The 17,500-nt window shown below is 40.0% G+C and overlaps 1 protein-coding gene and 1 long non-coding RNA gene across 4 annotated transcripts in view; one reads left to right on the forward strand and one right to left on the reverse strand.

Annotated features, from left to right (window-relative positions):
• LOC114568867 (mucolipin-1) overlaps positions 1-10,290 on the forward strand; it is a 44,623-nt gene extending 34,333 nt beyond the window's left edge. For both annotated transcript variants that reach the window (XM_028598487.1, XM_028598488.1), the window contains 2 exons: positions 3,168-3,374; positions 10,017-10,290. In XM_028598487.1, coding sequence (XP_028454288.1) covers positions 3,168-3,374; positions 10,017-10,148 — 339 coding nt within the window. In that variant the 3' untranslated portion in view covers positions 10,149-10,290. The remainder of the gene's footprint in view (positions 1-3,167; positions 3,375-10,016) is intronic.
• LOC114568868 (uncharacterized) lies at positions 5,154-8,942 on the reverse strand. Of its 2 annotated transcripts, XR_003694352.1 has the most exons (6): positions 8,760-8,942; positions 7,342-7,414; positions 7,037-7,174; positions 6,721-6,805; positions 5,988-6,138; positions 5,154-5,694 (listed from the first exon to the last, which is right to left on the reverse strand). It is a non-coding gene; the product is annotated as an uncharacterized LOC114568868 (long non-coding RNA). The 2 variants fall into 2 exon arrangements; XR_003694353.1 differs by lacking the exon at positions 6,721-6,805.
• Positions 10,291-17,500: the final 7,210 nt, after the last annotated feature.

Below are 17,500 nucleotides of genomic sequence, written 5' to 3' on the forward strand. Positions count from 1 at the left end.
CAGGCTCCACACAACATGAGACTTTGCTCCAAGTATCACCAGGGGCTCTACACATGAACTCAGCATTTGAACAAGGCCATTTGACCCAAAACGAGAATATTGTCAATCTTAAAAATGGCGTTTCCGTCCCAGTTATGCTTTTAAAACGAAAGTTTGACTCTGGTACATTTACAAAAAGACCCTAGGTTGCTTTTTGGTAAGAGTTACGTTTTAAAGGTGCCCTGCCACACGTATTTCATCACTTTGTGGTGATGTCTGAAGGTCTACCATGGACTCTGTATCCTTGGTTACCTTGTTTCAAGCCATTCTAGCGTGGTATAGAAAGCCTGCAGGAAGACTCGATTTCTGCCAGTTCTCATTAATATTCAACGAGCTAAGCTGCTTGACTCGCTGATTGGCTAACAGCTAGCGAATGAGAGCCTGGCTGTCAGCATCCTTTACCCAGCCCAACTGGTCGAGCTCATGAATAGTAATGAGCTCAGGAAGTATGATGTCAGACTGACCAGCTTTTGTGATTGGTCTGATTTCTCTGCTTATTTCTGTTCAGTGGCTAGAGCTGACAGAGGAGGTAGCAGTAGTTCATGTTCACATTCACCACATAACACAAACACATATGGACCTGACAGATTTAAAAAAAAAATACAAGTAAAAACAGTTTTGTATGGCAGGGCACCTTTAAGTTAACCTGACTCCACCAGATGGATTGCTTCGCATTTGCTCGCCACATCCATCTGAGAACTTTTGGGAAGTGGCGAAAATCCTGGTTAGCTGATTGGATAAACCATCTGTCTATCACCTATAGTTTATTTATTTATTTATTTTATTTATTTATAGCTTTTATTTTGAACATGTCAATACAATACAACATCCAAAGAAAATAGTAATGTAAAAAAAGAACAGTTAAAAAAATAAAACTCCATAATTTCTTGTACTTAAAGACCTCTAATTACACATTCAAAAAGGAGTAGGAAGAAGTAAAACTTATGTTCTCCTACCCCTTTATACCCTTTCTTTCCTTTTAAATGTGTTATACTAATAATATAATAATAATAATGTTATAATAATAAGTCAACAGAGATTAAAAAAAATTGTAATTAATGGAAATTCATATATTTACCTATAAACAATAATTATGCACATACTACACATTGTTCAATGTAAGCCCAAATTATTAATTAATTACACTGTATTTATCTGTACCTCTGGAATATAGTTTCTTTGAACATCTTTTAAATTGGAATATGTTTGGACATTGCTTTAATTCATTACTTAGTGTGTTCCACAATTTAGTGCCGCTGACAGACAGAAACTTTTCCTTGTAGTGCGAAAACTGGGAATCTTAAAATTTGACTTTCCCCTCAAGTCATGTCACCTCAAGTAGTTGGTGATAGACGGGCCAAATCAACCAATCAGATCAACGAAGCGTATGCAACTACAAGCACAAGCCAGGCTACCCCTGCTGCTGCTGCCAAAGCATAGCTCGTTAGCTCAGCAAGCTAGCAACATGTCATTTGTGTAATGAGAATTTAGGAATAAAAGGCCCCATTTCAGGTTCCTGGACCATATTCCAAAAGAAGGATCCAAGAGGAAAAAGCATAAGCGAGCGGCTAACAAAATTAGGGCTACCGCTGTCTGAAAATCCTGGTTATCTGATTGGATAAACCATCAGTCTATCACCACCCAAACCCACCTCAAAACCAACGCTGATTGATCGGTCGTTTGGCGAAGGGCTCCAAATTTTCTCCATCTCAAGATGCCAGACTGATCTGGGAGGAGAACTGGAGCTCGCCAGATCAGGACGGTTCACCAGGCTACCTTTAAGTAAAAGTTCATCAAATGAATAGTACTTTTACTTAAGTAGAATATTTTTGTATTCTTCCCATCTCTGGCAGAAGGTCACAACAGCCTAATTACCATAAAACACCCTTTAAGGTATAGTGGAGGATTTTCCCGAATTTTAGAAAAGAACCCCCCTCTGTACTTTTTGAAATAATGCACATGTCCAACACTCTGCCTGCTCCCGAGAGGGAACGCCTATTAAACGTGTGCACGAGAGTGCACTGTTTACAAGTTGCTGTCGGCATGGCTCATACAAGCCTACTCTCCAAAAGAAGATTTGCACTTTTTCACAATTTGAGATGTTTACCGTGTGTGCGCGGTCCGTGACTTGTGCCAGGGCTAGCATCGCTAATCATAGCTTAGCTTACATCAACTTCTACTAGCAGTGATTTTAAATGGATTTCTCCAAATAGCCAAACTTTACCTGTGGAGTAGAAACTTCACGGCTGAGGCATCAGTGGGAAGCCCAACCTGTGCTTTTAGCGCACGCCAGTGTGTGAAATATTCTCCCAAAAGCTTCAATGAATGGCTGAAACCGTAGCTCAAGCTCACCACACATATACATACATACAGTACAGGCCAAAAGTTTGGCACCTTCTCATTCAAAGTTTCCTTTTTATTTTCACACTATTTACATTGTAGATTCTCACTGCAACAAAAACACATATGGAATTATGTACTTAACAAAAAAGTGTGAAATAACTGAAAACATGTCTTATATTTTAGATTCTTCAAAGTAGCCACCCTTTGCTTTTTTTGATAACTCTGCAAACCCTTGGTGTTCTCTCAATGAGCTTCATGAGGTAGTCACCTGAAATGGTTTTACCTTCACAGGTGTGCTTTGTCAGGGTTAATTAGTGGAAGTTTTTCCCTTATTAATAAAAAAAAGCAAATCTAAAATATAAGACATGTTTTCAGTTATTTCACACTTTTTTGTTAAGTACATAATTCCATATGTGTTCATTCATAGTTTTGATGCCTTCAGTGAGAATCTACAATGTAAACAGTCATGAAAATAAAAAGGAAACACATTGAATGAGAAGGTGTGTCCAAACTTTTGGCCTGTACTGTACATATATATATATATATATATATATATATATATATATATATATATATATATATATATATATATATATATATATATATATATATATATATACCTGAAAGCTAGGGACGTGCACGTACCACGGCCTTACGTAAACATATCACCAGAATGATTGACAACCAGGAGGACCAACAGTCTTTATCATCCACCCGGAAAAAGAAAATCCTCCACTATACCTTTAATTCCACTAATGTGTGTGTTGTGCTGTGTGTGTGTCCAGTTCCGGACCCTGTCCATGGTGTCCGAGTGCCTGTTTTCTCTGATCAACGGCGACGACATGTTTGTGACGTTCGCCGAGATGCAGCACAGCGGCACGCTGGTGTGGGTCTTCAGCCAGATCTACCTGTACACCTTTATCTCGCTCTTCATCTACATGGTGTCCTCCCTCTTCATCGCGCTCATCACCGGAGCCTACGACACCATTACGGTACGGATTTCATTGGGTTACGCTCTCGTTTCTCTGCCAGTGGCCATCATCAGTTCAAATTATATTCAGATATACAGATTCATACAGTAGCCTGTAAAAATAATAATGGACGAAGGTCTGAAAAGGAAAGCTGAAGCTCCTTAAAGCTGCATTCTCTCTAGCTTCCAGCAGGGGGGAGACTCCTTAAAGCTGAATTCTCTCTAACTTCCAGCAGGGGGGAGACTCCTCTGCATTTTCTAACTTCCAGCAGGGGGGAGACCTTCAAGCTGAATTCTCTCTAACTTCCAGCAGGGGGAGACTCCTTAAAGCTGAATTCTCTCTAACTTCCAACAGGGGGGAGACTCCTTAAAGCTGAATTCTCTCTAACTTCCAGCAGAGGGGAGACTCCTTAAAGCTGAATTCTCTCTAACTTCCAACAGGGGGGAGACTCCTTAAAGCTGAATTCTCTCTAACTTCCAGCAGGGGGGAGACTCCTTAAAGCTGAATTCTCTCTAACTTCCAGCAGGGGGAGACTCCTTGAAGCTGAATTCTCTCTAACTTCCAGCAGGGGGGGGAGACTCCTTGAAGCTGAATTCTCTCTAACTTCCAGCAGGGGGGAGACTCCTTGAAGCTGAATTCTCTCTAGCTTCCAGCAGGGGAGACTCCTTGAAGCTGAATTCTCTCTAGCTTCCAGCAGGGGGGAGACTCCTTGAAGCTGCTTCCAGCAGGGGGAGACTCCTTGAAGCTGAATTCTCTCTAACTTCCAGCAGGAGGAGACCCCTTAAAGCTGCATTCTCTCTAACTTCCAGCAGGGGGGAGACCCCTTAAAGCTGCATTCTCTCTAACTTCCAGCAGGGGGGAGACTCCTTAAAGCTGCATTCTCTCTTACATGGTTTAAAGTGCCCACACTCTTAAAACTGCTGGGTTAAAAATAACCCAACTTGGGTTATTTTGGTAACCCAGCGCTGGGTCCAATATGGACCGATCCAACGCTGGGTTGTTTTAACCCAGCAGGGTTGGGTTATGGCTTTGACCCAGCATGTTGGGTTATATTTTCTACCCAAAAATGGGTTAAAATGACCCATGTTGTTGGGTTAATACTACTCAAAATGGGTTGGAAAAATACAACCCACCTTCTGGGTTATCTGTATTTTTTTTTTTTCACTAGATGTTTTGCATTATGAAATGTATTGATGAAATTATGAAATAATCACGCACATAACATCTCAGCATTTTGTTTTTATTGCTACAAGCCAAATATATCACTTAAGACAAAATTAAACAGTTCAATACATTTCAGTTAACATTACATGACAGCTACAGTTTATTGGAAAATAGTGTCGGGCACACTGACTTTGATGAATTTACTGTTTATCAAATGAGACAAGAAGCTAGCACTGCGGTCCCTCTGCCGCATCAAAAAAAAAAAAAAAAAAAAAGATGCTGTATTTCTCCGACATGCTGTATCAACGTTACCGTTTAAAACACTTTCCAAGTTAGTGGGGATGCATACCGCTCCAAACCAACATTAAAAACGTAGTAATCTTCCCTCAGAGTTTAGTTTTGTTTCTAAACTATGTGTAAAATGAGCGGTGACGTTAAATCATCTGTGTGACGTTTATGTTTTCAGGTAACTTTACTGTTTACATTGTGAGAAGGAGGAAATGGTTCTAACATTTCACTTTAGATGTGTGTGAATGCCACCAGGAGTCATTTATATAGTTATATTTTATAGTGATCGATTATCTGTTCAAAAAATTTTCTATTCAAAAAAAAACATAGAAAATAAATATTTGTGTGTGCTGGAAAGTCGTTAGAAAATATGAAATTGGAATCGGCTAAAATCGATATCGGCAGATCAAACTCAATGAAAACTTGGAAATTTGAAACAGCCTAGTAAGTTGAAATCGGTGCATCTCTATTTATTACATCATTAAACGGACAAAATAGTCACAATTTCTCAAACTTCATGCATTGAACTATCAACTAGCAATCTGAGCTCTCATTAATTTGACAGTGTTTGATTCAAGTCCTGGTATCTGAAAGACGGTAGTCTAGATGAACTCCCAAAATTTAGCACAAAGTTGACATCGAAAAACAATCCCAGCACCACAACACAACATTTTATTTTGTAAGATTCTAGTTCACCATGCCTGGAGTGTCCACTAAGCATGGAAACTCTGTGATAATGTCTAGCATTGATGTAGTCCCAGTGATGGGATCCACTGGGCCCTATGGATGGCAGTCTCCAGCATGTGTTGGCCAACCTGGGACTGTGGCCAGATGTTGTTCTTCAGTCACTCCGTCAACTGGATGAACCGCTCTGGAGTTCTAGTTGGTTCTGTGAGGAGCAGAGAAATCGATAAGTTCTACCAAGCTGTGACATATTAAGATATCTAATGTTTTAATAGAGTGGGCCGGTTTCCCATACAAGAATCAAGCCTAGCCCTAGACTACAAGAACAATTAAATGAACAGTTATGTAAAAAGATTAATCTCTGTATATGAAACTGGCCCATAGAGTTCAAGTAAGAAGTACTTGTTATGTTGCAAACAGGAGAGAGGATAAGTCAAATCCACTTCTAAATGCAACATGAATTGGATTGAAATGGAGGAGCCAGACATCTTGCTGTACCTGGTAAAATGACTCGGGTGTCTTGTGGCACTTGTGATGTTAAATGTACTCGTCTGCCAGAGTGGAGTCTTTTTCAGAAATTACGGAGATGCTCTTCCAGAAAGCCTGTTGTGGGTTTATGCCCTCTCCCTGGGGTGAACCATGCGTCGTCCTAAAGTTTAGAAGTAAACAAAAATGATTTAAAAAAAAAAAAGAATTCAAACACATTAGGTAATAACTAAGCCAGAAGCAACTCTGAAATTAAGAGCTGAAGTAAAAATTAGGATAAAGCTGAGCCAATAATAGAATAGCTCTTGCCTTACATGTCCTGCCTGATTCTGCACAAAAAGCTCAAACTTGGTTGATGTTTTCTTTCTAAAGATGATCGTATTGTGTTGTAAGGTTTAAGCCCATGTTTTTTAGGGTAACTCCCTTCACTTTACCGCCGTTAGGCTATCAACACATGAAGCCACCTTGTCTTGAGAAGCTTGTGGTTTGTTGTTCACTTTTAACTCACTTTGCATTATCTTTTCATCTCTTTTTCCTCTTGCACTCAAAAATGCTACTCTCACCGCTCGCTTTCCTTCTGCGGCCACACTGTCCCTGATTTAAGGCACCTGCCACACTACTCTCATAACAGGTTTTTAACCCCCATATTACGTGATACACTGCTTTCTCACCAACCATCACAGCCCTAGCAGGGATTGTCACATTTGCTTTAGGTCAGTTCATTATTGTGTGGTTAAAAACTTACGTAGCCTGTGCCTTGACAGTCCTTCAGGCATGGAAACTGATCCACAATTGATGATGCCAGCATAGCCTTTGTACCTGAAGATGGACTTGACAACAATATGAATTTTATTAACATTTAACACTACCACAATATATTGACAGTTTTTTTTACAGTAATTATCAAAAAAATAATATAAAATAAAAAAATAAATCAAGATGGCACTAACTGATCCCAGATCAAAGGGATGAGATAAGTAGTTTAGATGCAGTTCACATTAGTGAAGAACTAGCCCACAACTTAAAAATAATAAAATAATCTGTGTGTGAAAGATACTTACTTCTCTCCAAAGTGCACAACTAGTGGGACACAAGTATCCGGACCATGACACGTCTTTCATTATTTATGTGATTCTGTTCCTCAGGACCACTAACCATGCATTTCCCATCAGCTGTCTTAAGGATCTCATACGGATATTCTATAAAAATGATTAATGAACAGAGAAAGAAAGTATACACATATATATGAATATCATGACTATGCCTCTGACTTACATCAAAATTGTCCAATCAAAGTGAAGCTTTTAAAAAAGCTTCTCACTCAATTAAAAAATAAGTTATTCAAGATAAATTACCATGAACTTACAAATGTTGCTCCTTGTTCCAAAGAAGCTCTGCGTTGCTCTGAAGGCAGCCGGTTTGGGGCTGGGACTTTAAACCTTAAAAGTATATCGAAGAAATAACAGCTTCATTACCAGGTTCCATTCCACAAAATCAATATTTTGTATTGCTTAGTATACATACTAGTTGATATAACATTTCCACAGCAATATCAAGTCTGATTATAGATCATATTACTAAGATGAGTTGCAATAAATAAAGTAGCATATGTCATGACCTGCCCCCACTGCTAAAAAAAATCCTAAAGGAAACACTGTAATCTACAACAGAGCTAATGCAGCCCAGCATAGTGAAGTATAGGCAGTACAGACTGTAGCATCCCTGAAATGATTTGTCACTTTCAAGACTACAAATCAACACAAAAACAGCAAAAATAATCAGTAAAAAAATCTAAAAACGCGCAACTTTGTCCATCCTATTTAAGCATGTGTCACCCGAGATACTGTAATACATATTTCCATAGTACAGCATTTTCTTCAGACCACAGGTTACAAAGTCTAGGGATGATAATCAACTGTTAAAAAGACTGAATTTGAGTACAAGCCGACAATACTAGCTAGCTGCTACTGCTAAGTTTAGTTCAACATTAGTCTCGCTTTGCCAGACCATCTACATTATGAAAATGTAGCTACAGCTTATCCATATTAAGCGTCACGTTACACAATACACTTACATTCAAATATGCGCTAATATTGTAGAAACACAACCGTCTCGTTATACTTCTAATTATTGTAAAATAACGCTAGCTTGATTTTATGCTGACTCACTTGAGGCTAGGCTAACGTTAGCTAACATTACCTTAACTACATATTAACAATACAGAAATACACCTAAACACAAACATACCTCGTAACTGTTAGGCTGCTTAACACATAGGAGGGGGCAAGTCTCTACTTTATCATTGTCCTCTTTTGCGTTATTATCAGATTTTATAAAAAGTCCGAGAGCTCAGGCCATAACGCTAACGCTTCCTATTTGCCTCCTCCTCTCCGTCATCTTCACTGTCAAGTGCGTCAATCAATCATGACGTTCGGGATGCTAAATAATACTCATAACGTTAACCCTATATAGTTAATTCCGTGTAAGGAGTAATGTGTGTTTACAGTTAGGAACCAAAATAGCAATATAGAGATTTACTAGCTAACGTTAAAGGAGAGGCAGTTAGCTAGCTAGCTACAACATAAGTTTTAAACACTTGAGCCAACGGCTAATTGTTAACGTTAATGTCCTTATAGCTCGCTGGCTAAAGGGAACTAACGTTATGGTTAACCATACAGAGAGCTAAGTTGATGCTAACATGTCTTTCAGTTCACACTATCATTAAAATTGTCTGGCTATAATAACCTATTTTTATTGTTTTACCGTCTGAAACTGATCACTTACCGGCAGCTATGGTCGTTGACGTCCTGGCGCCTTCTGTCCAGAAATGGCGGAAGAACGAGCCTCGCTTTCATTTAACCCATCGTGTTGGGTCACAATCTTTGACCCAACGTTGGGTCAAATCTACCCAACCTATAACCCAACAGCCTTAACCCAGCAATTGGGTTATTAAAATAACCCAGCGTTTTTTAGGGTGCATATTCTGCTCATTTTCATGTTCATAATTATATTTAGAGGTTGTACCAGAATTGGTTTACATGGTTTAATTTTCAAAAAACACCATATTTTTGTTGTACTGCACATTGATGCAGCTCCTCTTTTCACCCTGTGTTCAGCTCTCTGTTTTAGCTACAGAGGGAGACCTCTCAACTTCTGCACATGCTCAGTAGCTAGGTAAGACTACATGCTCAGTAGCTAGGTAAGACTACATGCTCAGTAGCTAGGTAAGGACTACATGCTCAGTAGCTAGGTAAGGACTACATGCTCAGTAGCTAGGTAAGGACTACATGCTCAGTAGCTAGGTAAGACTACATGTTCAGTAGCTAGGTAAGGACTACATGCTCAGTAGCTAGGTAAGACTACATGCTCAGTAGCTAGGTAAGGACTACATGCTCAGTAGCTAGGTAAGACTACATGTTCAGTAGCTAGGTAAGGACTACATGCTCAGTAGCTAGGTAAGGACTACATGCTCAGTAGCTAGGTAAGACTACATGCTCAGTAGCTAGGTAAGGACTACATGCTCAGTAGCTAGGTAAGACTACATGCTCAGTAGCTAGGTAAGGACTACATGAGCTAGCTAGCTGTTTCTCCAACTTCAGTCAGTACAAGACAGGATTAGCCGGGAGACTTCTTCTAAACAAGAGCGCACTTCACACTTAGCGTGGAATACCTGCAGAACAGAGACATGTAAGTAGTTCTATACAATTTATTTAGTAGATTAGGGTGAACTAGTGTGTGTTGTAGCAGCGTTTTGCCATTGAGAACGAGCTAGCATGCTAACATTTAGCGAGCTCGTTTCGGCTAGTGACGTAAAAAGCCGTGCAGGTGTTGACCAGCTCACCATGAAACTGAAGGCAGGACACATTCAGAAACCAGATCTCACTCAGAACACCATGGATGGGTTTTTTTCATGCGTGTGGAAGCACAAGAGATTACTTTTCATAATATGGGCACTTAAATGAATCTGAAATACAAAAACATGGTTGTGACTCAGATTAGTATGTAGAAAATGTTTTAAGCTTTTGGGTTTTCTTCCCACAGGCTCAAACACAGGAGCAGGTGCACGTCAACGATCTGCAGGCGTTCATCGCAGAGTGCATGGACACGCCCAGCTCCGGCAAGTTCAGGGGCCCCGAAGGGCCATCGTGCTCCTTCCTCTGCTGCGACTGGTGAGGAGGATGCACAAAGGGAGTAAAGGCTGATTTATGCTTCTGCGTTACATCAACACTGTGGATATGTACATACTCGGCAGTCCCTCCAGAAAAATGCTGACTTTTTTTGTGATTGTTGAGCATAATTACATGATACTTCATAACGTTCCCATGGCAATAGGGGAGAATGGCTGCTCTTGTGTGAAGTAAACGCAAAACTTTCTGCAAAAATACATTATGGGACTTTTTTGCAACGAAAATGCGGGGATTATGACATCATGCAAGCCCTGCATATTTTGCCAATTTGCGACAGTGTGACTTATTTGAAAAAAATGCACCCTGGCTAGTCGTGCACCAAACCAAAAAGATGGAAAACAGTTTTTCAAACTCCAAATGACGCGACTCTCACAGCAGAATTTGGCAGATTTACCGACTTTGAGACTGAGACACTCCCTCAGAACCAGAGAGGATTTGAATATTCAGGCGATGAAATCATCAATCATTGTTTTTGCATGATTTGCTAATCAATGTTATGGTTAGGGTGAGGGTAAGGGTTAAGGTTAGGCATTTAGTTGTTATGGTTAAGGTGAGGGTAAGGGGCTAGGGAATGCATTATGTCAATGGTGGGTCCCCACAAAGATAGTAAAACAACCGTGTGTGTGTGTGTGTGTGTATGTGGATGTCTGTGTGTGTGTGTGTGTGTGTGTGTGTGTGTGTGTGTGTGTGTGTGTGTGTGATGTGTGTGTGTGTGTGTGTGTGTGTGTGTGTGTGTGTGTGTGTGTGTGTGTGTGTGTGTGTGTGTGTGTGTTGAAGGCCAAGACAGTCTATTTCCCTCTATAAAGCACTATATTTCCACTCTACTGACGGCTGTCTGCACTCCTTTTTCCTCTCCAAACACCCAGCAGACACACACACACACATATACACACACACACACACACACACACACACACACACACACACACACACACAGACCCAGAACTAATGTCTTCAGAGAGAAGTGACTGACAGTTGTCCTCTGTGTCCTCTGTGAATTTGAGTTTTGCATTTAGATATAAGTCCTGAAACGGCAGAGTCACACGCCCAATTACCTGCTCAGGCTTTTGCACCGTATGAATAATTTATCATATCTTTCCAAAATGTCAGTTTGTCGGGGCTTTGATGACTCCATGCATAACGCCAGGGAACGTTTTCACCGCTGTAGACTGGACACAGGGTCCACTGAGGAAAATGGATGCACCTTTTCACTTGAATAAGCTCTACCACAGGGCTTTTAGTATCGTTTTAGTGTCCACATGGCTACCCAGCTGCAGGGTTATCGTTGTTATTGTAGTAAATTAAAAGAAAAATAAGTGAAAAATATTCTTTTTTTAGTAAACTGAAACTAAATAAAACCTTCAAGACAAACTAAACTGAAATTATATTGACAGGTTAAAAGAAAAAGTAATAAAAATGAGCGTAAATCTTTTTGAATTTTAGCTTTTTAGCTTTTGTATTTCACTACTGAACTCTCATACGGACACATCAGACACTAAAGTAGCTCAAATATTAAACATTCATCATCACAGCTATTCTCCGTGCATGTATTCTGGATGTATATGTAGCTACACACTTCTGAGCGAAGAAGAGAAAGGGGAGGTAACCTTGCTCCTTATGACCTCATAAGGAGAAGATTCCTGATTGGCCCATCTGAGCTTTCATTTTCTCAAAGGCAGAGCAGGATACCCAGGGCTCGGTTTACACCTATCACCATTTCTAGCCACTGGGGGGGCCATAGGCAGGCTGGAAGAACTCATATTAATGTTAAATCAAACTCATAAAGTGACATTTTCATGCCATGGGACCTTTAAACTAGCAAACATACTCTGAAAACTAACTCAAACTAAATCAAACCTGGGATAAAACACGTCTATGGCATTAAATCTGGCCCACATTAAAACTAAATATAGAAAAATGTTCCCAGGTTCTGATGCGTTTGCAAATGTTCACGCGTTTTGACGCACGTTCAGCCCCTCAAAAATGAGATTACTTATTACTAATTAGCATAGGTTTAATTTACAGGGGGGGAGGGGGATGGTTACAGCCCGCCCCAATAATCAAAACTGGCCAAAATAAACTATTATAATTTACTTTACATAAATAAAGACATTTGCCCAACAGCTTGATGCCGAAAAGTCACAAAAAAGTCAAAACTAGTTAAAAATTCTAAACTATTATAGCCTTGTCCAGCAGGATTTTCGTTGCCTCTTGAGTACAGTACAGGCCAAAAGTTTGGACACACCTTCTCATTCAATGCGTTTCCTTTTTATTTTCATGACTATTTACATTGTAGATTCTCACTGAAGGCATCAAAACTATGAATGAACACATATGGAATTATGTACTTAACAAAAACGTGTGAAATAACTGAAAACATGTCTTATATTTTAGATTCTTCAAAGTAGCCACCCTTTGCTTTTTTATTAATAAGGGAAATAATTCCACTAATGAACCCTGACAAAGCACACCTGTGAAGGTAAAACCATTTCAGGTGACTACCTCATGAAGCTCATTGAGAGAACACCAAGGGTTTGCAGAGTTATCAAAAAAAGCAAAGGGTGGCTACTTTGAAGAATCTAAAATATAAGACATGTTTTCAGTTATTTCACACTTTTTTGTTAAGTACATAATTCCATATGTGTTCATTCATAGTTTTGATGCCTTCAGTGAGAATCTACAATGTAAATAGTCATGAAAATAAAGAAACGCATTGAATGAGAAGGTGTGTCCAAACTTTTGGCCTTAACTATATGTAAATATGTGTTCGCCCTCGGAATATCAGAGGCAGAATAGACACAAGTACGAAAGAGGATTAGGGCCAAATTCTGAGTTTAAAGTCAGAATTATGAAAATAAAGACTGAATTCTTACTCAGATCTCTGAATTTTGACTTTTTTTCTAAAAACCTAAAACTGGAGAACCTAAAAGACTGAAAAAAAGTCAGAATTCTGAGATTAAAGTACATTAAAGGTGCAGTAGGTACGCCTTTTAAAACTCCCTTTTCTGTCATATCAGCTGAAACTGACCACATTCCAGTAGAACTACATGAAGCAGGTAATTTAAATAAATCCAGCTCCTCTGGCTCCACCTACAGCCTGGAGTGGGATTTACAAAAATCCACAGCTCCCTGTTCAGATGCACCAATCAGGGCCAGGGGGAGTGTCAAACTGTTCAGATGCACCAATCAGGGCCAGGGGGAGTGTCTTAACTGTTCAGATGCACCAATCAGGGCCAGGGGGAGGTGTCTAACTGCGTGTCAATCACTGCTCATGCACACGCATTCATTCTCCCTTGTGGGGGGAGGGGCTTAGCAGACCGTTTTAGGCTTTAAGGGGGGGAGGGACTGAGAAGTTGTTGATGTTCAAATTCTTAGGCTAAATCCTGGATCTTCACAATCCTACCTACAGCACCTTTAATTTAGACTTTGTTTAAAAGTCATATCATTTACTTTATTCTCAGATTAAAGTCAGAATTCTGACTCAGAACTCAAATACAGTTTTTCCCATGTGGCCCTAATCCTCTTTCCTACACGGGATACAGCTTGGGGATCACTGACCGCTGTGCGTACTGTTTATGCATTAGCTTCCAGGTTTAAGTCAAGGATGTTCCTCTGCTCCCGTTCTCATCCTTTGCTTTTGTTCGTGGCCTCCTGCAGCTGGAGGGAGGGAGGGAGGGAGGGAGGGAGGGAAGGAGGGAGGGAGTCAGGCGGTAGGACGAAGCCTGCAGCCAACCGGTTAGTCATTAATATGTATGAACTGTTTGTACAGTAGAGAGCCATGCGACTAATGCACTACAAGACAAAGGCTCTTTACTTGGTTTGGTTTAAAGTGCTCAGTGCAAAGCTACGATATATAATAATAATATTTCTACAGAAAATCCGGATTCAAACAATGTCAAAGAGCTGCTCTTTTGTGCATTGAAGCTGAGAGAAGACGGTTTAAGGTTCTCAGCCAAACTGTGTTTAGGCGCTGTCGCACCAACCCGATTATCGGCCGTTGGAAAGTCTGGCGAGGTCGGTGACTCGAGTCTCGAGCTCCCAAGACCGCGAGAACGCTAACACTGTCTTTCTAATCTATCTTTTTAATAATAAACTGTCTGTACACTTACAAAGTTGTCAATGCTTGGGTTAACATGTAGGAATCCCTCATTATGCTACTGTTGAAGTGTGGTGATATTTTGAGCCTTTCTAGTGGTATGAATAGCTATCTGTTTTTACTTTCCTTGTGCCCCGAATACTAGCGTTGTAAGCTAATCAGCAGTCCACGCTAGCTTCTTTCAAGCTACAAACACATTCGATTAGCTATAAAAAATGTCCCAGAGAACGACAGGAGTGGCTACACATCTGTTATTAACCCCTGGGGTCGTTTTGCACCAGAATTGTCCTTTAACTGCTCCTCAGATCTCTGCAGGGTAAATCCAGACAGCTAGCTAGACTATCTGTCCAATCTGAGTTTTCTGTTGCACGACTAAAACTACTTTTGAACGTACACATGTTCCACCAAAACCAGTTCCTTCCTGAGACTATTTAGCAGAGGCACCGTTGGCTCCGTCCGGAGCTTAGCCCCGCCCACGATGATTGTAATTGGTTTAAAGAAATGCCAATAAACCAGAGCATGTTTTTCTCCCATCCCAGAATGCTGTGTGGACTAGCCAGACCCTTCTTTGCAACGCTGTGGAGGAAGGTCTGACAATGCGAGACTATAAATTTGACCAAATCTGTAGTGGGAGCAAAGTACTGTAATGTAAAGCGTCTCTTAATGTTCTTTTAATGCCACTTTGAAGGTTTTGTTTTACAGTTGTTTCCTCATATATTTTGTGTATGCATGTCTTGATTATTTTTAACCTTGCTCTCAGTTTCTCAGTTTGTGTGTAGAAGGGACTTTTACTTTGGCAGCTTAGGCATTTGTCAGTATTTTCTGTAATGTGTCGGACTCTGAATCTTCGTGCGAAAGGGTAACAGCTCTTTTTTTTGTGTGTTATTATCTATGAACGAGCCAGGGCATCTCTGCAAACCAGCAGTTCTTCATTTACCCCTTTTAAGAGAAAAATGAATATTCAGAACATCACTGCTGTTATAGAAACGTTGAACTGACGCGATAATGTCATAAAGGCCACAGGAAGAATGATGCTCAATGCACAAAATGTTTCAGGACTAAAGGGTACATTTTTGTTGTCCACTGATATGCTAACTTAAATATTGTTTACAGTCGTGACATGTTTACTTTTAAGCTCAGGTCAGACCAAAGATTTGTGCCGTCTCAGCTCGACTCAAACCAGCTGATGGTTTCGCTGTGACTCAGCTGGTCCAGTCTCCAGAGGCTGGTTTTACAACGTAAGAGACGTCTCACGTTTCAACAGCCAATGGACCTTCTTCACAGCAGACATCGTGAGGAAAAGCACAGCTGAGACTGATAACCTTAACGATGGCTCAGTTCCATCAAGTGTCCCAGTAAGATATTTCAGTGAGTCAGCATGAACAATACCAGGACCTCTCCTAAGTGGAATGCAGCCATCAGTAATGGTTTAATACCAGGGTCTCTCCTAAGTGGAATGCAGCCATCAGTAATGGTTTAATACCAGAGTCTCTCCTAAGTGGAATGCAGCCATCAGTAATGGTTTGAATGTGCTTTTCCTACTATGACATGTCAACATTGCCTAGAAATCTAGACCCACCCTAGAGGCAGCAAATGTAATTTGCAGCCAGGGTCGTCTAGCAACTCTCCGTTGGCTTGCGAGCTGGAAAAACCAAACTCTGGCCAGGCCAATCACATGGTGTATAGAGCCGGTGGGCGGGGGGCTGCTGGTGAACAGAGGTCTTCTGGAAGACTTGGAGTTCAGCTTTTCTTTGAGAAAAGAACAAAGAACGGCACTGAAGTCATTCTTAAAAAAGGAAGATGTGTTCGGAGTTTAAAGTTGAATCTATCAGCTAGCGTTGCTCTGATTGGTTGGAGCGCTATCCTATTGGTGCAGAGGGAATTTGAAGGACAACCGTCGTGAATCTTTGGTCTGAACTGGACTTTACTGGTTGTTTTTTTACAGTTTTGCAAGTAATGATACTGATGTACAGCTTTGTTTGATTTTAAATGCCGTGTAACACGTGGGAGAAAAGTACTGTAACGTAAAGCATCTCATAATGTTCTTTTAATGCCACTTTGAAGGGTTTGTTTTACAGTTGTTTCCTCATATATTTTGTGTATGCATGTCCTGATTATTTTGCACCTGAGAAGACAAGAGAAGGATTAGCTGAAAGGGAGTTTCTCAGTTTGTGTGTAGAAGGGACTTTTGTATTGATTTTTTTGTGTGAAGATGCTGCCTTCTGAATTACAATACATGTCTGTTAAATAAAGGGAAAAGTGAAACTGAAATTGTGTCAGTAGTTTTAGTTTTTTTAATATATATATTCCACAAAAATATCATGCATTTCACAAACACAAACAAAACAACAGAAAAAGGGATGCACCGAATCCAGGATTGGGCTTCAGATTCGGCTGAATATTGGGTTTTTTGACGGGGTTCGGTTTCTGCCGAACCTTAGAATTATTTCCCAGGGAACCGAACCCTAGCATTGCACTCGGCGCGTTACGCTGGTCTCCGTAATGATGTTGTGTTCACGTGTTTCCAACGCCTCCATGTGGCTAAAAAGAAATCAGATCTTGTAGGATTAAATGGATGAAAAAACATGAAAAAGAAGTTATGCTGAAATCCTTTATTTCAATTTGCTGACAAATAGAGGCAAAGTACAATACAAACCTCACACTCGGTGTTCTGAAGAATCACATTTCATGTAATGAAGGATCCCTGCTGCCAAATAAAATCCTAGTGCAATGACTTTAATGCAAATGTATGCAAACTTGACTTGTCAAACCAACTTTAATCAGGAACCAATAAGAACACATGGCTTAAAATAAGATGTATGTTCCAACATTAACCCTCCTGTTGCCTTTGGGTCTAATTTGACCCATTTTCAAAACGTTTCTATATCAGAGATTTTGGGGTTTCTTTCAACCAAATTGTCAAAATAAAATATAACATGGATGGTTCCACACAACGCTCTTGACAAGTCAAATAAATGATCAGTTCACTACTTTCATTGGATTTGGGTGTCTTATTAAATTTTAAAGCATTTGAAAATAAATTGATAAAAAGAACGTTGAAAAAGGTGACAAAAAATCAACAAAAACATTGGGAAAAGTGACAAAAGTTTTTGAAAAGTCGACCAAAATGCTGAAAATGAGTTATAATTTTTAATGTTGACCCAGAAAAACAAAAAATTGCATGGTCAACGGGAAGACAACACAATTAATACTCAACATCCAAAACTCTGTGCCATGTACCA

The sequence above is a fragment of the Perca flavescens genome, chromosome 15 (genome assembly GCF_004354835.1).
Source record: "Perca flavescens isolate YP-PL-M2 chromosome 15, PFLA_1.0, whole genome shotgun sequence".
NCBI classification, from domain to species: Eukaryota; Metazoa; Chordata; class Actinopteri; order Perciformes; family Percidae; genus Perca; species Perca flavescens.